Source organism: Miniopterus schreibersii, assembly GCF_964146895.1.
Source record: "Miniopterus schreibersii genome assembly, chromosome: 4".
In the NCBI taxonomy this organism is placed as follows: Eukaryota; Metazoa; Chordata; class Mammalia; order Chiroptera; family Miniopteridae; genus Miniopterus; species Miniopterus schreibersii.
Genome location: NC_138105.1, coordinates 68,168,584 through 68,192,680, shown reverse-complemented (window position 1 = coordinate 68,192,680; position 24,097 = coordinate 68,168,584). Strand labels below are relative to the sequence as shown.

The 24,097-nt window shown below is 44.5% G+C and overlaps 1 protein-coding gene across 1 annotated transcript in view; it reads right to left on the bottom strand.

Annotated features, from left to right (window-relative positions):
- ADGRE1 (adhesion G protein-coupled receptor E1) overlaps positions 1-24,097 on the bottom strand; it is a gene marked incomplete at its 5' end in the record, with an annotated part of 46,488 nt that overhangs the window by 2,109 nt on the left and 20,282 nt on the right. The window contains 10 exons of the mRNA XM_081135452.1: positions 1,163-1,267; positions 1,382-1,550; positions 5,687-5,778; positions 8,315-8,381; positions 14,034-14,269; positions 15,568-15,762; positions 17,480-17,650; positions 18,285-18,484; positions 19,613-19,732; positions 21,496-21,676. Coding sequence (XP_080991578.1) covers positions 1,163-1,267; positions 1,382-1,550; positions 5,687-5,778; positions 8,315-8,381; positions 14,034-14,269; positions 15,568-15,762; positions 17,480-17,650; positions 18,285-18,484; positions 19,613-19,732; positions 21,496-21,676 — 1,536 coding nt within the window. The remainder of the gene's footprint in view (positions 1-1,162; positions 1,268-1,381; positions 1,551-5,686; positions 5,779-8,314; positions 8,382-14,033; positions 14,270-15,567; positions 15,763-17,479; positions 17,651-18,284; positions 18,485-19,612; positions 19,733-21,495; positions 21,677-24,097) is intronic.

The following is a 24,097-nucleotide window of genomic DNA, read 5'->3' as shown; positions in this document are numbered from 1 at the left end:
AGTCGAGGACACTCCCTGGCTTCCTGCTGAGCAGCAGAAGGGTAGGGGGCCCTCCTTGGGAATGGCTGGTGGGAGGACCAGAAGCTCGGTTTGAAACACGTTACATTTCTGATATCTACTAGCCATCAAAGTGGGGCCACCGGTAGGTAGTTGGTTATATGAGTCTAGAATTAAGGAGAGGGGGCTGGACTGCACATTATTTAAAATTTGGGAGTCATTGCTAATAGATGGTGTTTATAGTCATGAGATTGGATGAGCTTTGCTGCGCAGACAAAAATGTGTGCTTCAGTGGAAAACGATGTGTTATCAGGGGACCCCTTATCTAGTGGGAGCTATTTTACTACTCTACATTTTAAATAACTGACAGCAATGCTAAATAATTCTGTGGAAAAATCAATTTTACCTCCATTTGCACATTCATTTAAATATTTATGAAATTATATATAGGCATTATAATTCATATGTGGAGTACATATATAATATATGCAAACTTATACATATTTTATACTCTAATTTTTGTATATTTATTACTGCATGTATAGCTCTGTTATATATAATTGTATGATATATTATATATTATATATTATATATATAATTATCAATGAGGGAAACAGGCAGATGTTATTACTGGCTCAAAATAGAATGCAAAAAACAGACATATATATGTGTTACACAATACATACTACATAATGTGTAATGTATACAACATATTTAATGTACACATAATGGACATTATATAATGTATATGTCTATAATGCATGCATAATATGTGATACACATGATATACTGTATGCAATGCATATAAAATATACATACTGTATATTACATAATACATATATATGTCTGTATTTACTCTTTTGAGCCAGTTATAACATCCGCCTGGTTCCCTCACTAATCAGTGAGTAGAATTAAGGCCCTTAACGTATGCTCATTTTATATCTGTATGAGTCATGATCTTATCTCGTTTAGATCACAAAGCTACTAAGAGGCAAAGCTCAGATGTAAACCAGGCAGCCTGGCACCCGAACCCCACACGTTATCCGTGAGCCAACAGACAGGGACACGCTTCGCTCACAGCAGGCGCTAACTCACAGCTGCGTCGTGTATGGCTAAGAAACAGGCGTGCCACCCGACAGACCCTGCGTCAAACACGCGGTCTCACCACTTTGGAGGTGGAGGGGATGGAGGACAGAAGGATCCCTGAAGTCTGGGACTGGGAGCTGGGCTTGGCCTTCCTGGTGATCCATCTCCTGTATTCTTCCCGCACCTGGAGTTGGACACAGACGGGGCGATGAGTCACCCCCGGGCGCTGGAAGTGTGCTCCACGGGCACGGCCCCGGGGCAGGGGACGTCAGGGATGCGAAGGGCAGCAGCTGCCTACCTGGCGGTTGAGCACGCAGTGAATGAGGAAGATGAAGGCTCCCTGCAGGCTGTTGATGATGGTGAACAGGTAGGCCATGACACTGGCTATGGGTCCTATCTGGAAAATGCCCAACACCCAGGAGCACCCCAAGATGAAGAGCTGGGCGAAGGCCTTGAACGTCAGCAACCTGGAGGAGAAGATTTGCAGAGGATAAGGTGCTGGGAGGTGGCGGTTGTCCTTGTGGGCCATGCTCCCAGAAGTGGTCCGAGGCTGCCACTCTATGACCCACCGCCAGAGGGAAATAAACATGGGGTGGAGTCTCCAAGCCTAGAGGCAGGAAAATCTAATCCTATAAGCCTTTGAAAGGCAGTGGACCTACAGACAGACACGGGCACAAAGATGTGTGAACACATGCATTTAATGCTATATGTCTGAAAGCTAGGAGGACAAACATGTCCATGAATTTGGGACACATTAAATCAATGGTGAAGCCATACTATGAAACACTATAAAGTCCTTTCTTATTGAGGTAAAACTTAAGCTACATAAAATTCACTATTTTTACCCTAAAGTGTGTGATTCAGTGGCGTTTAGCACAGTCATAATGTTATCCGAACATCACTACTACCCAGTTCCAAGACATTTTATCATCCCAAGAAGAAACCCATATCTATTAAGCAGTCATTCTCCATTCCCCTCTCCTCCAACTAGAAACAACCCAGATGGCCACCAAAAGATGAATGGATGAACACAATGTGGCCCATCCATGCACTGGAATACTATTCAGCCATGAAAAGGAGAGTAGCGCTGACACTCGCTACGACTGGGAAGGGCCTTGAACACATGACGCTCAGCGGGAGAAGCCAGACACAAAAGGCCACACAATGTGTGATTCCATTTATGTGAATGTCGAGGACAGGCACATCCACAGAAAGCAGATTAAAAAAGAATTTTTTAAATGAAATGAGAATGACAATATACTATAGAGGATACGAAAGGTTCAGGCTCTGGGTCAAACTGCCTACAAATAAATTCTCACTAATTTATTTACTAACTAACTGGCCTAGTAAGTTACTTCACCTCACTGTGCCTCAGTTTCCTCCAAATGATATAGAGATAACACAATACTGACATGATGGTTTTGCAGATTAAATGAGATGACAAGGCCCTAAAGGTGTGTAGAACAGTGTGTGGCACAATATAAGCATTTTTGTTAGTTTTAACCTTAAGTATTATATAAACTATGCATTATGTGGAAAAAAACAGTGCCGGATGTTGTGTAGAGTATCCTAGCACTTATGTAAAAGCAGGAGGGTGTGTAAGTAGACAACTTTGTGGACAGAAGCTCAATTCGAGTGATAATAGCTGCTTAAGGTGGGAGAGATCTGGGGACATGGGGTGTCAGGGAAGAGAGAGGGAATTAATTTTCACGCGTTCTCTTTGTGAACTCGGAAGAAAAAAGACACTTATCCAAGAAGGGCTCCTGGTGACTAACTGGGCTCAAATTTGAAAAAACAGAACCTAGCAGCCACTTCTGCACAGGGGCCTCTGAGGCAAACTGCACTTTACCAGGCCCGGGCCTGCGTGCCTCTGGACTAACTGCCCGCCCGCACTGGTTTCTGCCCCCTGAGCCAGCCCTTATAAAGGAGCTCTTGGGATCCTATTTCTACCAGCAGGACTGAGGCTTTCCCCATCCACCAGAGCTGCACAGCTCCAGCTGACCAGAGCAGCTCTATTCTGACCGATCAGGATGGTGACTTTTGCACCAAACTGTGAGGATTTGGAGTCCTCATTTCCATGAGGACAAACCAACCAGGGACCAGGGGTAGGGAATTCTGTCCCTATAAGCCAAGTCCCCTCTCCCTCAGCCAGCACACATTTCCTTTCCACCAAAGACAGAGGGCTGTGTCTCCCTGGCTGAGATCTCAGGAGATCTCCCACCAGAGCACAGTGCCAAGTAAACCAGCTCCACCGAGCCGGAGCAGAGCCGGGCCTGGCCCGGGGCTGCCTCGGGGCCACGGTTTCCACAACCGTGCTCAATCACAATCCAGCTGTTTTGCACTGAATAAAGTTTCCTTCTTCAAATTGGAGATTCCTGTTGGAGTTGAATTGCACCACCATCAGCTGACATCTTTTACACTACTTAATTTTTCTTACCATTGTAGGTATTAACTTTGAACTTTTTACATTAACTTTTTAAAAATAATCTTTAGAAAAAAACATTTAAGATGGATGAGGGATTGAACACTGTCAGAACAACAAGCTGGGGACTCGGACATCAGGTTGCTGACAATAAAACCTACACGATGTCTGGTTTCAGTAGGTTCTTAAAATGAAAATTAGTCCAGTGATTGAGTTAGGAAACACAAATGGTCTGATAACGGAAAAATAAAATGGAGCAAGCACTGCTAAGAGATTCACTTAAAATAGAGTTAGGAGGCTCTTAAGGAAGTGGAGCCTCTGCAAGACCTCTGCCTCCGTTCTCACAGCTCCTATTAAGTCGCTCATGGGCTGCTAAACTCAGCTCAAGGCCGAGCCATGAGCATCCTGGAACAACATACGAAATTGCCCTCCTCTGTGTAGTTTTTACCCGCCTTGGTTGCATATTGAACTAACCAGATCCCGGTAACCTAGCCAGCAATCCTTCATTTGCAGGAAAGAATTACACTGGAGTTTTTGCTTTTACAAACCCTGCCCTTCTTTGTTCTCTCCAGAGCACTTCTCAGGTTTTCCCCCTGAATGTGTCTCCCAGTTTCAAATCTTTTTAAGACCCCCAAAAAATTTTAAGTTGCTTACAGTCTCAGATCTTTATTGGCCCATAGGTCTATAAAAATATGAAAAAGTCCCACATCTGTAAGATAAAATTACGTATGTGAAACTAAAGTAATAAGATTGTGTATTTCACCAATTAATTCTGCAAAAACAACGCAACAAAAAAATGATTAATTCCAATGCTGGCAAAACTGCAGGTAAACAAGCACTTACAAATGGAGACAAATTTTCTGGAAAACTACTTGCAATATATACTATAAGTGTTACAATCCAATCTACCCTTTGATTCTGGCAATTTCATGCCTCCTGTTATGATTTCCCAGGTGTGGAAAACTTTATGTAAAAGAATATTCAATACAGTATTGTTTATAGTAGAAAAAAGTAATTTATATGTCCATAAGGGATGATTTAAATAAGTTATGCTGTGTCCTTACACTGAAAGGCTATGCAAAAAATAAAGACTGTTGATGAGTTTCTAATTAAATTAAAAAACACTCATGACATATTAGAGGAAAATGGTAATAAAAATAAAATAGCGTTGTTTTTGCAAATATGTGCATATAAGTACGCACAGAAGAATTAGAAAATGTATGAATAGGTTCAATTTATGAAACACTCTTCCTAGTAAACTGTGTTGGTGTAGGTAGCTAGTTAGTATTAATAAAGGGAGGGAGCAAAGGGAATCTGCCATTAAGCCTAATAGACCAGGGAGCAGAATAGGATATTAAGCCTGCTTCACTAGAAGTTGCAGCATTCATAGGCTCCCCAGGGGACCCCCACATTCTCACCCTGGGTACCTAACATCCTAAGTCTGCAGAAGGAACCTCCCCAGGCACATCCAGCTGGCCAGGTACCGGGATTATCAAGGGGAGCAGGGGCGAAAGTCCTTTGCTAGGCGCACGCCAGTAGGAGCCCAGATGGCAACCACAGAGGGGAGGCACCTAGCCTGGGAAAAGAATCAGGCTGGGAAAAGAATCAGGTTGGACGTGGGCACAGAACCCCCATAAGGTCCACGAAAGGGAACGATTTGGGGGCGGGCCCAGCACAAGCCCAGAAAAACCCAGGAAGTTGGTCGGATAGTTTGAAAGCAATCTTACCCGTTCCCCAAAACCAAAAAAATATGTGGAGCATTATCAAGGACCTTGGCGCAATTGCTGCTAGAGCCTGCCAGCTCTTTACATCCCCAAGGCCGTATTATTTCCCTTCACCCCAATACATCTTGCCACTACATTTAAACTGCTCCCACACACGTGCCCTTTGAAATTCCTTTCTCATGCCACTGCAAGAACCCATCTTCACCAGCAACTACTGTGCTAAGTGCTTCACAAGCCATATAACGTGTGCAGTATGAATATCTCCATTCTATAGGTGAGGAAACCGAGTTTCAGAGAGGTTACATAACTTGCCTAAGGTCACACAGCTTGTAAGTGGCAGAGCTGGGGTTTGAGCCCCCAAATCTAGACACTATACTGTTCTGTCTTGGGTAGCAGACCAGGCAAGAAAGAAAGAAGGGAGACTGGAAGAGGAGAGAGAAGGAGGAGGGGACTGCACCTGGTATCTTTGAGTGTTGAGACTTCAGCATTGACGCTGGAAAGTTTCTGCCTCAGGATCCACAATGTCCAAGTCAGAAGGATGGAATTGATCTACAAAATCAAGCCAAAGGGATTGAGGGATTGGATATACAAACTGTTAAGAGAATAAATAAAATGGAACAAGCATTATACTAAGAGAGAAACTTAAACATCAACTCAGGAAGCTATGAGGGAAGTGGGGCCTCTGCACAACTTGTGCCTCAGTTCTCAGAGCTGCTATTAAGTTGCTAATCAGTTGCTAAACTCAGCTCAAGGCCGAGCCATAAACATCCTGGAGCAACAGAGGGAAACTCCTTATAATTTTCACCTCCTTTGTTACTAACCAAGCCTGGAAAGAATCACACTTTGTTTGGGGGTTTTGCCTTTACAGACTCTGCCTTTCTTTGTTCTTCCCTGGAGCACAGTTTAGGGTTGATACCTGAATAATCTGTGTCTCCAAAGCTGCAGCTCCTTTGCTGAAATAAATGCTTTTCATTTTTTATCACAGCTTAAAATTAACTTTGGTTGGTAAAACAGACAGTGGACAAACCATCTTTAAAAATGGAACTCTGACCCAGTCTTCAGTAACCACTCCAGGAAGCCCAAAAATAACTCCTGTAGCAACTGACCCCAAACAACCAGGACTTGATTAATAATTAACAGCTTCCTTCATTTCTACCCCTGATTCCAACTTAGGCCCAAAAGTAGAAAGCCAGTATGTATCCATAGCCCACCTATGGGATCCCCATGCCCACAGCCACTGATCAGGGCGCACCTGAGGTCTCTCTTTTTACCTCTATAAAGCTTTCTCTCCTCAGCCTGCTTTCGAAGCTAACAAATCACGGGATGGTGGCTGACTCCCTTACTATAGCAATCTCTGGATAAATAGCCTTCGCTTGTTCTCATTTGGGTAATCTTCGTTTATTTCCACTGGATGCATCTGTGAAGCTGAATTGTGTCCCCACCACCACCACCCCCTAAATATATGTTTAAGTCCTAATCCCCAGCACCTCAGATCTAATTTGGAGATCTGGTCTTGGCAGAGGTGATCAAATTAAAATGAAGTCAATATGACTGACTGGTGTCCTCCTAAGAAAAGGAGATTAGGACACAGACACAGACATGCACAGAGAATGACCATGTGAGGACACTGAGAGCAAACACACATCTACAAGCCAAGGAGAGCCTGAGGCTGCCAGCAGTTGGAGAGACCGGAACAGATCCTTCTCTACGGCTTTCAGAGGAAGCTTGGCCCAGCCAGCCACTTGATTGCAGACATCTAGCCTTCAGTACTGAGACAATAAAATTCTGTTGTTCTAAGCTACCAGTTTGTGATATTTTGTGCTGGCAGCTCTAGAAAACTAACATATGGCCCTGAAAAATCTGAAAGAGGTCAGAGCAAAACTCTCTGCAGGAATACAACTGCAATAATTCCCAATGTTTAGATGGGTCATATATAAGATCATAGTTAACTATTGCAAGTGACACAAGGAAACAAGGCACCATGAGTGAGAGTCTGAAGAAATAATCATCTTGCAAGACTAGAATCAGGGTTGGAGCCAAGGAGGCAGGACAGGGTCATTGCTCAGCATCCCTCAGGATTCCCAGAGAATAGACTTGTGGTTGCCAGAGATGTGCGGAGGTGAATTGGAGAAATGTTGGTCTAAGGTTACAGCTTCCTTTATGCAGGGTGAGGAATTCCCCGCATCTAATCTACAGCATGGTGACTGCAGTTAACAATATTGTGTTGTATTCCTGAAATTTACCGAAAGGGTAGATCTTAAATGTTCTCACCTGCCATTTTCAACAACACGGATGGGTCTTGAGGGTTATTAGGATAATGAAATAAGTCACATGGAAAAGGAAAACTCCATACGATTTCACTCATAGATGGAATATAAAACAGAAAGTAACAAACCAGCAAAACAAAACAAAAACAAACTCATACACACGAGCAACAGAATGGTGGTTACTAGAGGGTAAGAAGGGTGGGAGAGAGGGCGACCTGGGTAAAGGCATAAATATATGGTAATGAAAAGGAACTAGACTTTTGGTGGTCAGCACACAATAGAGCACACAGATGTCCTATTATAATATTGTACACCTGAAATCTATATAACACTACAACCAATGTTACCACAATAAATATAACTTAAAAGAAAAAATGGTAACTGTGTGAGGTGACAGAAATGTTAATTAGCTGATGGTGGTGATCATTTCGCAATGTATACATATGTCAGAACTTCAAGTTGTTCACTTTAAACATACACAATTTTTATTTGCCAATTATACCTCAGTGAAGCTAAAAAAAAACCTCTACCTTTTCTTTCGTTCAACATCTGTGCTCAGAAGAGATTAACAAACATATTTTACTGAAACACAAAGGACTGAGAAGACTGTGGTCCCTCCCAGGAGATCTGCATGTTGCATTAAAAAAATCACAAGTCAAAAATATTACACTCCAACTTGGAAGTCTCAAGAATCAAGGATCAGAAGAGAGAACGTTTGAGAGGAGTAAGTGACCTCGGCTATGCAAAGCCCACTGGCACTCCCTGGTCCCTTGGTCAGGTCCCTCCTCCAGAACCCAGGCCCCAAGCAATTTGCTTACCAGAATGATGGTGCAGACTGGCCCCAGGAAACTCCAGATAAGCCCTGTCTCCGTACTCAGCCAGCAGCTACGGAGAGAAACAGGAGTCAGTGCTGGCCTCCAAGTCCTGACCTTAGAGTTAATTACTCCAGCCCTGCCAAATGCACTAATGAAGGAGAAAATTGGTAGATGAAACAGAGATTTTTAAAAAAAAAAAAACTCATGATGGGGCAGGTGGAATTTCAGTTTTCTTTGGACTCGAACAAGTCCTTTCTGGCCTTCTTCCTGAGTAAATGTTCCTGAAATGTTCACTTAGTACCGAGTAGGGACTCTCCCTCTTTTCAGGACTCTCATGGCACACCTTGTCATTCAAATGTCACGTCCTCTGAGAAGCCACTCCTGACTATCCCTATGGAGGTATACTGTCCCTACTCCTGGTCCCTCTCTAGCAGAGCTTACTCCCTTTTTTACAGCATCTGTTGGTATCATAAATACCGCGTTCAGTTGTTTGCTGACTGGCGGATTTCCATCTTCCCCTACTGGACTGTGACCTGCTTGAGAATTCAGACCGTGAACATCTGTCCATTTCTGAACACCCAGAACTGCTATGGAAGCGGCATCCCATAACTATTTGTTGAAAGGAAGGAAGGATCTTGCCCTTTGCAGCAACATGGATGAAACCTGAGGGCATTGTACTAAGTGAGATAAGTCAGGCATTGGAAGATAATACCATATGACCTCACTTATAGGTGGAATCTTAAAAAAAAAACAACAAACCAAGCTCCTAGGTACAGAGAACAGATAAGTGGTTGCCAGAGGTGGGGATGGGGGTGGGAGAAATGGATGAAAGGAGTTAAAAGGTGCAAACCTCCAGTTAGAAAATTAATTAGCCCTAGGGATGTAATATAAGCATGGTGACTATAGTTAATAATGTTGTGTTGTATTTTATGTTTTGAAGTTGCTAAAAGAGTACATGTTAAAAGTTCTCATCACAAGTAAAAAATGTGTAACGATGTGGGGTGATGGTTGTTAACTAGACTTACTGTGGTGATCATTTCACAATATATAGAAATAGTATTTTATCTGTATGCTGTCTTTATTAAATATGCACCTCCACAGCCCAAACATAAACCATGCGTTACATTAGAGCATACTATTCTGGTTTACAAATGATAGCTACACATTTTCCAGAAACATACTGACATTATACTCCAAACTTATGTTAGATTTCCAAAACCCACCTCCAATGTGTTTACCATGTGTATATGTTGGTTTTCATCCTGTGCTGTAATGATAGGCAATCTAGTCCCTGGAATCAGTGAAAATCTGCCCTATTTAGGCAATTGATTGCTATGACCATTGGAAAATATAAGACTTTCAAGTTATTTGGGATTCAGATGAAAAGTAAATATATTAGCTATAAGAGAACATTCCATTTTGTTCACAGTGATCCATATGGGATATGACAGATAACTAAGGGATCAGAGCTTATAATACACTTTTATTAGATAAAGCCCTTTTAATCACTTCCTTTAGTCTCCTGAATTACTCCATAGTAGCTATAATTGTTTTATGCTTTCCTCTGAATGCCCAATTAGCAATGGTACCCCTGTCTCCCTTCCCCTTAGCAATAGCATAAACATAGTCATTCAATTAAATTTATCTTTAATTTTGAAACTCTACAGAGAGATTGGATGATGTGATCATGTTGCATCCTTAGCAATTATGGTGTAGGCTGAATTCAGTACTTTGACAAAGTGGGGACAAGCAGCGAAACCAGTGTCCTTTGCTCTTTTATCTCCCTGTGCTCTGTAAAGCTAACTCTTCATGTGAAGCCTGAAGAGGGCAAAGTAGCTCCTGATGAATGCAAGGTTTGTTTTGCTAAATATTTTTATGGCTTTTTCTGCTATGAACTAGTCACTGTATGATTGCATGCAGTGAATGGGCAACTGTGTGTACCTGCAAATGTCATGCAAAGATTCTAAACCTTTCCATTTCCAGTGTTAATTGCCTGTGGCCTCCTGTTGCTGCATATGGAGCTCTCTGTTGAGTTTAGTAACACAGAGTAATGCTTTGGCTTTCTGTGGCGGATTACGCAGCTCTTCATAAGCATATTTACGAAGGTATCCATAGTAGGCACTAGGACAGAAGATTTTGGGGAAAGTGTATTTGTGCTTTGGAATTAAATTTTCAAGCCACAATGCCCTGGGCTATGAAGTGATGGACAGATTCTTTCTGGAACAACAACAACAAAAATCCATCATTCAAAATGATTATCTATATGTAAAAACTGTGCATAGTTTTGATTCTGGCTGAGTTTTTCGTTTTTAATGTCCTTCTAGGAGATCGCCGGGAGAACTGTACTTAAACAGCGGAGGGAGGAAATATGCTCGCTCTCTCCTGCTCTCCTGGAAAAGCCCATCTGCGTGAGAGAAGCGGGGTGTGTTGTTTCTTCCAGGCGGCTTTGTCCCGCCTTCATATTCTTTGTCTTCGTGGGTTGTAAAGTAAGCAAAAGCAGGGAGCTAAAAAACGCTTAGGTGGTCACAGGAATCTTAGCAAAACCTCAACCTAGTAATAGGACAGAGACTTTGTCAGCGTATATCGGAGGCACAGGGTCCCAGGCTCTCCCCTGGGTGGGCTTAAGCCACAGGGCTCTCTGTGCCGACGGGAGCCTGCGGCTGCTCGGATCCGCCAGGAATCCAGAAGGACAGTGACGATCTTCCGAGGAAAACGACGTCAACACGTCCATGTTTTACTCGTGTTAGTTTATGGACAGTTCCAAAGTCATTAAAGGGGGACAAGCCTGGTTATTGTTACCATTTCTTTCTTAGTCTAGTTTTACCTTGTAGACACATAGTGAATGGCATGCTCAAAATCGTGGGTGAATATATACAAATATCGAATCACTGTGTTGTACACCGGAAACTAATATTAATCCTATTGTATGTCAAGTATACTGCAATAAATAAATAAATATGAAAAAGGAAGTGGGAGGGGGAGGGAGGAAAAGCAAACACAGCATCGCTCTGTCCACCATGCCTCTCGTGGGTGTCAGCTGCCATCCAGCAAGCTGGCTACAGCCCCCTGCCCTCCCTCAGCAGACACCCCCCACTCCTCCCCCGACAGCAGGCGAGCAGTCACGCTCGGACAACCACAGGCTCTACCCTTGGCGCTTCTCCGGGAGCAGGGCACTAAAGGCAGGGAAACGTTTGCAACGTAAGAGGCTGGCCACACCCTATCGGGACCCGCCACACCCTTTTGGGACCGGCCACACCCTATGGGGACCCGCCACACCCTTTTGGGACCGGCCACTGAAGTCACACTGGCTCTTTCCCACCCGCCTCTGCTGCTCTTCGGGCCAGCGTCAGACTAACAGCGCCCGCGGCTTCGCCCTCCTGGGAGCAGCCCAGCCGAGGGCTGACGGAGGGAGCTGGGGGGCAACCGTGGCCGCTCCATCAGCCTTGGTGGGACGATGGTGCTGCGCGCCCCGCGGTCTCCCCTGGGCACCGTGGTACTAAGCCCAGTGACCCGCAGCAGTACCTGCTGGTGAATGCACCCTGCCCGTTCCTCCTCCCTGCCTCACTTCCCCACTCCCTTCCTAAGATCGTCTCAAATCCTGTCGATGATACTCCCCCTTCCCCAGATCTCCGTGGTTCCCACCACCTACAGGTATTCTCCAGCGTGCCCACCTCAGTTTCCCACCTTCCCGCCCAGTGCATCTGTTCTTCAGACACACCTCCAGCTCTCCCCCTCGGGCAAGGTTTTACCTTCACCTGTGTTCTACCCCCTTTCCTCTTTCCTGCGTACATTCCAGTAGAGCTTTTAAGGCTCAAATTCTACCTCCTCCAGGAAGCCTTCCATGAACTTTCCAGCTTTCATACGCCATCATCCTTCTCTGGTCTGTGCCAGGGCTTATACTACCTACACCATTGTCGCTGCCATCTCCTGAAAGAACGGCCAGACCTGGACTCAGCTGGGAAACTGCCTCGTTATGTGACCCGGGCGATTTCTGCAGCTGTCCTGAGCCTCCAGTTCCTCTGCAGCCACCATTTATTAAGCTGTTTCTCTATGCAGGGTTGGTCTCGGGGCTGCCGTGTATAGCAGCACAGGCTGTGCGCTGCACAAATCCAGGGTACCATTTATTCTGTACATAATGACACTCTCCGTTTTTACACGGGATTTTTGTCGGGAAGTGCCAGAGATAGGATTGTAAGGCTTACAGGGTTTGGGGGCTCACTGAGTATGAATTCCTTTTCCTCACCCCTTATCTCATGACCTTACCTGAAGTAAAAACCATCATCAGAAAGAGAGGAAACCTGGGTAATTTAACCCCCACCCCAAACACACCCCAGCCAAGTGCCTATAGCTCGCAGTGATAAGCAGAGACCCCGGAGTTGGAAAGACCCAGATTCATGTCCCCACACTGCCCCCTTCTCACTGTCCTAGCAAGAAAGGCTTTCACCCCTCTGAGCCTGTTTCCTCAACTGTAAATTAAAGTAGCAACACTAGCCCAGCCGGCGTGGCGCAGCGGTTGAGCATCGACCTAGGATCCAGGAGATCATGGTTCGATTCCCGGTCAGGGCACATGCCCTGGTTTTGGGCTCGATCCCCAGCAGGGGGCGTGCAGGAGGCAGCCCATCAATGACTCTCTCACCATTAATGTTTCTATCTCTCCTTTCCTCTCTCTAAAAATCAATAAAGATATATTTTTTAAAAATTAAGTAGCAACACTACCTCGGTCTGTGATAGAACTAAAGGAAATAACGGCGAGGTACAGTCTCTGCCCCATCGACCTATTCTTTGTCCTGTAATTTACCTCATTTTTCCCTCAAAATTGACTCCATCTTTTACTTGTACAAATTGTGTCTGTGAAATCATGAGTCTGGTATTCCAGCAATTTTTTTCTAATTATCTAAAAAATAAATACTTATTAAAATTAGCACTTACCAGCATACTGTGTAAAATCATCTCACATGGAACATGTGATAAACATACCTCACCTCACTTAAAACAGACAGTGTAATAACAGTGGTGATGGTGATGACGTATAGGATGCTTTCCTCTGTGCCCAGCACCGTTTTAGATGTGCAGATAGTAACTCGCTTCACCCGCACAACAACACTCTGATGTGAGCATTGTTTTTAGCCCCCGCTGTACAGGGGAGGACAGGGAAGCATGTAGATGTTAAGTAACCTGCCCAGCTGAGCACAGCTAGGAGGCCGTGGGGCCAGGCTCAAAGCCAAGCGGGTTGGCTCCAGAGTCCATGATTTTAAAACTGTACAACCAAGCCCTGGCCGGGTGGCTCAGCTGGGTGGAGCACCGCCCTGTACACCAAAAGGCTGCAGGTTCAGCTCCTGGTCAGGGCACATCCCTAGGTTGCAGGTTCCATCCCTGGCTGGGGTGCATACGGAGGCAACCCACCCATGTTTCTCTCTCTTTCTCTCTCTCTCTCCTCCCTTCCTCTCTAAAATCAATAATAAAACAGATCCCCGGGTTAAGATTTTTTAAAAACTGTACAACCAAGTCCACTGTTTACATCACTGTAGTGCAAACAAGCCCCTGGATTTGTGCAGCCTGTGCTACTGTACACGGGTGGCCACCCCGAGAACAACAGTACACAAAAAACCCACTAAATGGCAGCCACACTCCTGATATTGTTGTTGCTCTCCTTGTGGCTCCTGTAATTGTCCTCGTGAACCCCGGCAGCAGGGCCTTAGGCGGGGAGGGAGATGTCACTTACCGGTCATGCGTCCCGTAGCCCTGTGGCCGCGCACTGACGGCGACGACCACCACCAGCGCTGGGAGCCCATAGCCGAAGGCGCAGAGATACGGCATCTTGATGTTGCGAGAGTGGAAGTAGTTTACCACCTTCAGGTTCCTGACCATAAGGAAGAGCATCCCGGCCTCCACCAGCATCCAGAAGAAGCAGGCGAGGAAGAAGTAGTGCAGGAAGCCCGCGATGATGGAGCAGCCTGTCTGGGGAGCAGAGGCGTGTGCACTCAGGACTCCCCTCCCCTGCTGCCGAGGGTCAGGGTCAGGGGAAGAAGGCAGGAGGTGGACTACTTGAAGGGCATTCCCCAAGCACAGCCCACTCATTCATTCAGTCCACAGACATGTATAGAGCTGTGCTTTGCCACAGGTGGCGCCATCCCTTTGGTAGGGTGACCAGTCGTCCTGGTTTGCCTGGGACTGAGGTTTCTAGGACATGTAACTGTCAATGCTAAAAGTGGGAGAATTTGGGGTAAAAATGGGTAGATGATCACCCTACTTTAGGAGATGATTGAAGATATAGGGGTGGGAGGTTCGCAAACTACAGCCACTGGACTGGCTGCCTGTTTTATAAATAATGTTCCATGGGCACACGGCCACACCCGTTAATGTATCCTCTATGGCTGTTTTCATGCTAAAACAGCAGAGTTGAGCAGTTGCAACAGAAACCGTAGGATATCAGCATTCTGTGTCTTTATAGAAGTTTGCCCAACGCTGGCCAAACGATGGGAGTGGGGTGCACCACCAGCATTTACTTCCCAAAGGGACTGGGAAGCCAAACATCACACAGTGAGGCTGTGGTTCTGTACAAAGAATGGTCACCCACCCAAAATGTCAATAGTGCTCCTTTTGGGAGAACCCTGAGAGCCTACTTTGTTTCTGGCACAGTTCTGGGGGTAAACTGGCCAAAGTTCTTGCTCTCAGAGGGTACACAGTCTAGTGGAAAAGGTAGATATACAATAAAACAACAAGTAACCAATATAGTTTCAAGTAAGTGTTGGGAATGAATGAAAATGGAGTGGTAGGCAGTTTCTCGGTTGTAGCAGTATTGACAGCTGCAGACTACTGCCAGATTATTTTCTGTTGGTGGGGGGAGGGGACGGGGGCTGTCCTGTGTGTTGTAGGATGTTTAGCAGCATCTCTGGCCTCCACCCCCTAGATGCCAGCAGCACCCCTCCCAGTGGTGACAATCAATAATGTCTCCAGCAGTGCTAAGTGTCCTCCAGGGGACAGAATCATCCCAGGTGAGAACCAGTGGTTTAAAGAGTGATAGGAGGGACTACCACAATATATAACATGATCAGGGAGATGATTTTAAACTGAGACCAATCACTAAGAAGGAGTCAACCAGGTGAGGTGCTGGAGGATGAGTATTATGAAAAGGGCACAGCATGTGCAAAGGTCCTGAGGTGGGATCTACTATAGAGAGAGCTGGGTAGGGATGAGCAGAGGCAGATGTGGAGGTAATGAAGCTGGGTGGGATCCTAGCCTGAGGGATGTGAGACCTGGTTGTCAGTCTTGTCTACACCGGTGAGGAAGAGAATCTTGGCCAAGAAGAGGCACACGCAGAGGTGCAAGTGGAGGTAGGTGTTGCGGCTGCGAATGGCACGACACAGCAGGAAGGTGGCGATGGCGAAGATGAGACACACCAGGGAGATGATCATGCCCACGTAGCTAATGACGTACAAGGAGAAATCCATCTGTCAGGAAAGAGATAGTCCACTCAGACAGAGAAAAACATTCCCCTGGGCAGGAAAAAGAGTTATACAGACTCCTGACTTGGGCAGAAAGAGCTTGGGGACCTTTTCTTCCTCTGACACTCAGTGTAAATTAGATATTGTCCATCATTCTTTGGCATCTGTTGGCATCTATCAGCACCCATTCCCACCCCTGTCTCATGCCCCACTCCTGTATTACCAGGGCAGGATGTCTACAAACTACACTTCCCAGAATCTGTTGGGGCTAAGGTCCTGGATGCCATTCAGGTTCTCCAATGAGATGCATACAGGGAAGTTTGGGAAGGCAGAATGGAGGCAGATACCAACTTTCTGCAGACAGGAGTGAGCCGTGGCTGGACTCCTCATCCCAGCTGTGCAGTCTTTAATTCCATGGATGGGGAGTGGCCTGACAGCTGCAATTTTTATCCTCTCATTACAGCAGCAGAGGGGTGATCTTGAAGCCAAAATCCAAGTGGTAGCCCCTGACTTCAACTCCTCCATCCCTTCTAACAATTTTGGGAGCACCCTGTTCCTTATGTTAAATCCCTTCCTGCTTGAAATACCTAGAGTGGTTCCTGTTTCCAGCACTGAACAAGGACTGATACATAAGTGTCCAGAGACACCCAGCTTCTGGGAATGGAAATGACAAGCTGAGTCCTTCCCACATGCCATTATTCATCAATAATTTTTAACTTATTTGACTGCTCTCTGTGTGTTAAAGATATGTAAAGATATGCCAGGTACCATCTCATGAGTTTCTCTCAACAATATTGTGACACAGTAGTTAAGAAAACTGACTACAGTTCTGCTTGTTTCTAGTTGTATGAGCTTGGACAAGACACTTAACTGCTCTGTGCCTCAGTTTCTTCATCTGTAGTAACTACCTATAAGGTAGGATAGGTTTAGGATTTTAGGAGCATTCAATGAAAATACTGAAATTGCAACTGTGCCACAAACATATTATGTACCATAGAAGTGTTAGCTGTCATCATTTTTCTCTTGTTCTCAATTTTGAGATGAAAGAACTGGGTGAAGGCTCAGAGACACTAAGTGACTTGCCCAAGAAAACACAGCCAGGAAGTGATAGAGATGGGACTTAAAACTAGGTCAGTCTTGCTTGGGATCTGGTTCTCTTAAGTCCTAAGCATTATATTTCTCTAAATAGCATTCAGGGACTAGGGACAGTGTCTTTCCTCTCTACCAAATCTACCCAATCACCAAGTCTCATTTCAAACTCTATTTCCTTCCTAATCTATCACCAGATCTCACTGAAATACTTCTGAATTCCCACAGCACAGCCTCTTGCACCATTTGTATAATTTAGTGGAAAGAGACCTCTGGAGCTAGACTGTTCAAATCCCACCTCCACCAATTATAAGCTTCATGACTGGGCAGACTCCTGAGCCTCAGTCTCCCATCCTATCAAATGAGTCTAAAAATAACAACTTAAAATAAAGGGTCTGACACCTAGTAGGTACTCATTAAGTAGGATCTGTGATTGGTATTGTGCCTGTACCTGTTTAGGGTCATTTCTCATTTGATACATGAATCTCATAGCTTCCCAACCAGACCATGAATTCCCCCAGGGCAGAGACATGGCTCACCTCCTCCATCCTCACGGCTCACTCGCATAACACACAACACCATGAGAGGGCACACACAGATGTGGGGAACCAGGGCACGGGCTGCCAGCACTGACCGTGAGCTCCCCCGAAGCCATGATGATCGCCAGGTTCGCCATTCGATTGCAGCTGCAGACGGTATACATCTTGGAGGCTTCAAGGACCACGCAGCCAGATGGTGTCCACCTACCACTCCCCATGTCCGTGCTCCAGGAAACACAGATGGGCCTCTCAAACTTCTGCTTTGGCTGAAAATTCAAAGGCCCTGGTCACCTGAGAGTCCCTCTTGAGTGGATTCAATGTGATCACTCAAGAGTCATTTGGGGCAAGAAGATGCAGGTGTGTTCTGTAGGGAATGGAGCAAAATGCTGATATGTCAGTGCACAGTCATGAGAAGAAATGTCTTGGGTGCCAGACCTGTCTCTGCCACTGGTTTGGTCATAGCTAATATGACTAAAACCCATGTTATGTTCCTGCATCAACATTACATCATCTAACCTAAGCCTTATTTGCTGAGGAATACTATAGAAGGACACCACATAGAAATGGAAGAGCTCAGCCCTGGCGGGTGGCTTGGTTGGTTGGAATGTCGTCCCATGAACCAAAAGGCTAAGGATTCAATTCCCAGTCAGGGCACATACCTAGGTTTCAGGTTTGATCCCCGGCCGTAGCATGTATGGGAGGCAACTGATCTATGTTTCTCTCTCTCTCCCTTCCTCTCTCTCTAAAATCAGGAAAAACATATCCCAGTGAGGATTAAGAAGACAGAAGAGCTCATTCTTCTAAAACTGGGCTGAGTTGCTAGTAAAGGGGTTCCCATAAGAAATAAGAGTCAAGCCTGTCAATAGGTAGATGGGGGCCCAGTGGGACCTCTTTGCAAACCTCAATATTCTCCAGAGTGTAGATGACTGGGTCAGAGAACCCCTCTTTCTTCTCCCCCGTCATGATGCCCCCAATGATGCGAGAATTCATCTTCAGCTTCCTCTTGGAGTTGGTCAAGGGGGTCTGAGGGTCTTGGAAGAAGCTCTCATCTAGAACAGACTCCATACCCTCATAGGAGACAAACGCCACGCCAGTGGTTCCTGCAAGTCCCCCAAGTGCAAAAAAAAGGAATCATTTGCTCAGTAGGTATTACAGATGGCTCAACACATGCATACACATACATGTTTAATTCCCTGTGCATCACTGGCCTGCTCTGAGGACTGAAACACCAGTGGGCTTCCAGGTAACCCTCAGCGGAACCATAAAAACAAAATCCCGAGATGCCATCACCTGGAGAAATCTGGGCTACCTTTAAATATAAATTTGAATTTGTATTTTTAAGGGACAATTTGACTCAGCAGTGGGAATTCAGTTCCCCTCCCACGTTTTTGGTTGTTCTCATTTAGTCTCTTGGGTGAGTTTCCCCTTTCAATGTTGGTGGTCTTCAGGGATGTGTCCTAGGCCTGCCCCCTGTGCCCTCCGGAGAGCAAATCGATCAGGGGGTGGCTGACGATGGCCGACAGGCCAACGGAGCCATCGCCTGGGTCTGGGTTTTTTTTCCTAAATAAAAGTTGTATTGTAGCACAGCCACACGCATGCATTTACGTATTGTCTATGAATGCTTTTGCACTATGATGGCAGAGATGAAGAACTGGAACAGAGATTATATTGTCCTCAACGCCTAAAATAATTACCAACCAGCCCTCTACAGGAAAAGCTTGCCAACACCGATACAGAGCGGCACTGTCCGCTAGAAGCACAGTATCAGCCACATGTGTAATTTTAAATTTTCTTGTGGTCACATTTTAGAAAAGGAAAAACCAGGTAAAATTAATTATAATAATTTTTAACTCACACTGCAAAATAACATTTCAACATGCAATCAATATAAAAATTATTAATAAGACCTCTTACATCTTTTTTTTTTTTGCACCCGGCCTTTGGAATCAGTATAAATTTTACACTCACAGTTATACCACATTTCAAGCGCTCAAGGACCAAATGTGGTCAGTAGCTGCTGCACTGGAGAGTGAAGCCCTCAGTACCCCAGTACTGTGAGAGTATTTATTCAATGTCTGATTTCCCCAGCAGATGGAAAGCTCCCTGAGGCCACGGACTACTTCTGCCTCCACCATCATGATTCCCTCACTGCTAAGAGGGGATCGATTAACATTTGCTGACTGAAGGCACCCAACCGCCCTCCTCGACTCTCACGGGCAGGTCTGTACCTACGGATTCCGATTCTTCAATTGTGGAACAGCTGATCATCATGTTATCCCCTTTGGCTTTCAAGTTAAAGGTCACATTCTCTCCAATGCACTCTTCCTTGATGACTTTGCTCTCAATATCTAAAAGGAGAAAGGGAGACCTTGCATGACATCAGCCAGAAAGTGGGTTGATCTGGGTTTCTGACACGGGTTCGCATCCTTGGTTGTAAGCCACGGAAAGAACAGAAAGGCCAATTGATCCTGGGGACGCACTTGAGCCCCTTCATGAACGATGGGCGGGTGGGTGGGAGCGGCAAACAAAGGAGTGGGAGCTCCAGGAGTGAGCTCTTACGCCTTAGGGGATGCATCAGCGAAAGATGGGTTGCCGTCAACAGTGACGAAGGCTACAACCTTATAGCACTCTCAATACTCCAAATTTAGCTGAGTTTTCCAAAGCCAAAGAGAACAGGAAGGGACTGAAATAAGCCCAGCATGTGGACAAGGGCTCAGGTTCTGCACTGACTGGGAGGTTCAGCTCTGCTGCTCCCCAGCTGTGTAAACTTGAGCAAAGTTTTAACCTCTCTGAGCCTCAGTTTTCTCACCTGTAACATGGCCATAATTATAGGACTTTTCCTGAAAACACAATAGATAATGGAACCAGAGATACCCTTCAAAATACAATGTCATTCCTCTTCTCAGATTCTCCAATTCTGCCCCCCAGTTTACTTCAAATAAAATCCCATGTCCCTACACTTGTCTCCAAAATCTTCCTCTCCCTTTCTTTTCTGACTCCTCCTACAGCTCTTACCATCCTCTCCTCCACGTCGGCCACACTGGCCTTCTCAGTGTTGCCTGAACTCACCAACTATTCCCATATTCGCTTTCTCCAAATATTTACATGGCTTCCTTCCCTCAGGTCCCTGCCCCAGTGAGACTCTTCCCTAACCACCCTGTGAGATAGCAACGCTCCCCTCATCCTGACCCCCTCTAGCCTCTTGTCCTACTGCATGTTTCTCTGTAGCACTAGCTCTGTCTGGTATACCAGATGTGTGTTTGACTGACTCACCCTAACAAAACATAATACTCATGAGGTTAGTCTTGTTCACTGTTGGTGGAAGTCCACCAAGTATTCTATTTCCCACATCTTGGCCTCCCAGGAACCTACCGGGATAGAAATTCCTAAGGTTATGTGACTGATCCTAGAACAAGTACCATGAGTGGGGTGCTGATGTAAAAGGTCTACAGCACCCAGGATTCCCAAGTGGTCACAGATCACACATGTTCTGGGTGTATCAGTCAGGAGAGGATCAGTTATGCCTCAGTAACAAACAACCCCAAATTTTAGTGGATTAAAAGTAACAATCATTTCCCTGTAGTGCGTTGACTTGGGACTGTCCTCTGCTTTGTTCTTACATTGAGACCTGCACAGGTGGAGAAACTGTGATCTGAAACATGACCTGTCACTAGGGCAGAGGGAAAGAAAGCTCTGGAAAGTCTCATACTGGCAACTATTGCATTCACAATCCATTGACCAGGACTAGTCACAAAAATCCCATCCAACTCCAAGCGAGGAAGTACCATCCTGCCATGGGCCCAGAAGAGAGAGCTGGAAATATTTGAACACAGCAAGTGACTATCGGCCCTTAACACCTGCACACAGTAGGCACGCAACAAACATTTGCTGAGTGGATTAATGTCACACTCCAAACACGGTGCCTGGCACACACTCAACACAGCGCCCAGCACTCAATCCATGAGAGGTATTGATAACATGATTGGAGTTGCTTTGCTGGATTCAGAGGTTTCAAACAGTTGGGCAAACGGCGTATGGAGAATCACATCACTGAAATCACTTGTCAAACTCAGCACCCAGGTGCGACCTTGCCAGGGAGGATATGTCCTACCTAAGTGCTCCGTCTGAACAGTGTCACTGCCATTCGTTGAGGAGGGTTTCAGAAGAGCTGCCAATGTGGTGCTTTCCACGCTCTCCATTAAGACTGTGGCCAGGGTGGATGTCTCATCTTTGGTGAAGTTGGCCCACATGCGTGTTTGTTCAAGCACAGAGGCGAAGCTCTCAGCCGAACTCTGCAAGGAAAAGGGTGTTCACTCGCTTTGCTCTCTCCTCTCTCGCCCTCTCTCTCTGGCTGTCTCAGTCTCTGTCAGCCTTTTAGTCTCTCTCTCTCTCTGTCTCTTTCTTCTCTCTCTGTCTCTCTCTTTATCTCTCTCCTCTCTCTCTCCTCCATGAAATAGCACCTGTCCTCTCTCATCAAGAGAGTGGTTTGACAGTCTAGGCTGATGAAGAATAAAAAGGGCGTCCGCTCAGCCTCACTTTTCCTGATTCAAGAGACCCCACTGGGAATGCAAATCGGTGCATTCTTTAGGTGGTGCAGTAAGTCAGCCCCTGTAACGGCATAAACTGTACATACTCTTTGACCCAAAATCTCCCCTTCTAGGAATTAATCTTTCCAGAAATACTTTAAAATTCTGCAAGGATCTAATTCGGTGATGTGCATTCCAGTGTGGTTTGTGATAGCTAGAAGTCAGAGAGGCTCAATGTCCAACAGATCGGTTTAAGTAAATGATGAAATCAAATTCAGGCGCAGCTGCTAATAAAAGAATGAAGCTGTGTGTCAACGACTTAACAAGCGAAAGGTCCGTGAGCTACTGTTAAGTAAAGCACATTACAGACTGACCTGCATATATTATCTCATTTAGTTTAAAAAGCTACTTTAAAATGTTATATCTATGGTATTTATGTTTCTGGCACATAGAATAAAAATAACTAACACTTACTATGAGCCAGGTATTGTTTTAAGTGTCACATATTAACTTATTTAACTTTAGAAAGAGATCTAGAAGGTATAGCCTATTACCATTTCCGTTTTTGGATGGAGAAACAAGGTCACATATGTAGTAGGTGGCAGGACCAAGTTTTGATTGCTGGCAGTGTGGAATCAGGCTGAATCCTCAGTCACTGCTCTAAACCTCTCACAGTAGGTGCTCGATAATAAATGGCTTCAATGTCTGTGTGTGTCTGTGGTACACTCACAAAGTAAAGAGGTATAGAAAATACACATGTAAATGCTACATGGCTTATGTCTGTGGAATAGAGGTAAGAAACAACCAGCAATAATAATAATAGTAATAGTAATGTTGATACTATTCCCGTGATTATTGTCAATAAATAACTATAAAAGGTGACTCTGACCCCAACCAACATATATATATATACATACATACATATATATATAATTCACAACCTAATAAATCAAGGAAGAAACTGATTGAATCCGGTCAGACAGTGAAGGAAATTAACCTAAATCTTAGCAGGGATACTATTTATTCAAATTAGGTAATAAAAAGGTGGGAAAGTTTTTCAATAAAAACTGGGTCAGGATGAAACTTGAGAGATGATTGTCCAGGAGAAACAGGTGCACTGAGATCTGTAACTGTTTCCCAGCTGAAAGTCAGGAGTTTGGGGCCCCTCCCCACCCACATAGCAGAAAACATCTCAACTAGAGTCACCCTGAAAAAAGTGGCTAATGAAATCACATCAAAACTCCCTTTGAAATGTTAAATCTGTTCTTAGCTAGGTAGTTTATTTTGTATTCTCAGGGAAGTAAAAAATTAATATAACTAATTTAGCTTAGTTTTTAACTTTAATATAGGCAAACAGACTCGACAGTGGTAATACTTTTGTGTTAAATTTAGAAGATTTTGTAATTTTTGGCATAATCAGGAAATCTATTTGAAGGGTTTGGGACAATTTGACACATTTGAGAAGCTAACCAATTAACCACGTGATTTCACTGAAAAAAACAATTAGACTTGTGATTTTAACATAAACAATTTAAGAGAATGTAGCTGTTTATAAATTGTATTAAACATTTTAAAGCCTAAATTATAATATTTATACATTTGATTAGATTTATGAATCCCTTAAGGACATAGTGACCATGCCTTTTAGGTTTGTAAATTTCCTCATTACTAGGTACTTGAAATTTGGGGGAAATAAGAATATTTATAAACATACTATAAAGTGTTTGAGGGAATTTAAACTAAATAGTTAATCATTTATAGAAGTTTAATCTAAAAACCCTATGAATAAATGTACATTTAAGGAATAAGTATGTTACAATAATAAGTTAATTTTAAATTAATTAAATTATAAATGAAAGTGTTACTCTTGTTTTCATACAAAAAAAATAAAATAACTTCCATTAGTCCAACTTAAAGACTAAAGAAAAACTAGGTTTTAAATCTACAGTTGTAATGATCTACTAATCCCACTCCTAGGTACATACCCTAGAGAAATATAAATTCAGGAACATGCACACAAAAAACTGTACGTGAATGTTTATAGCATCTCTACTGATAATCACTAAAAGCTGGGGTGGGGGTAGGAAATGAAGAGGTGCTGTTCAAGTGGAAACAATTCAAATATTCTTTAAAGATGGGTGGATAAACAGTCTATGGACCATCCATACATGGGGAATATTACTCAGC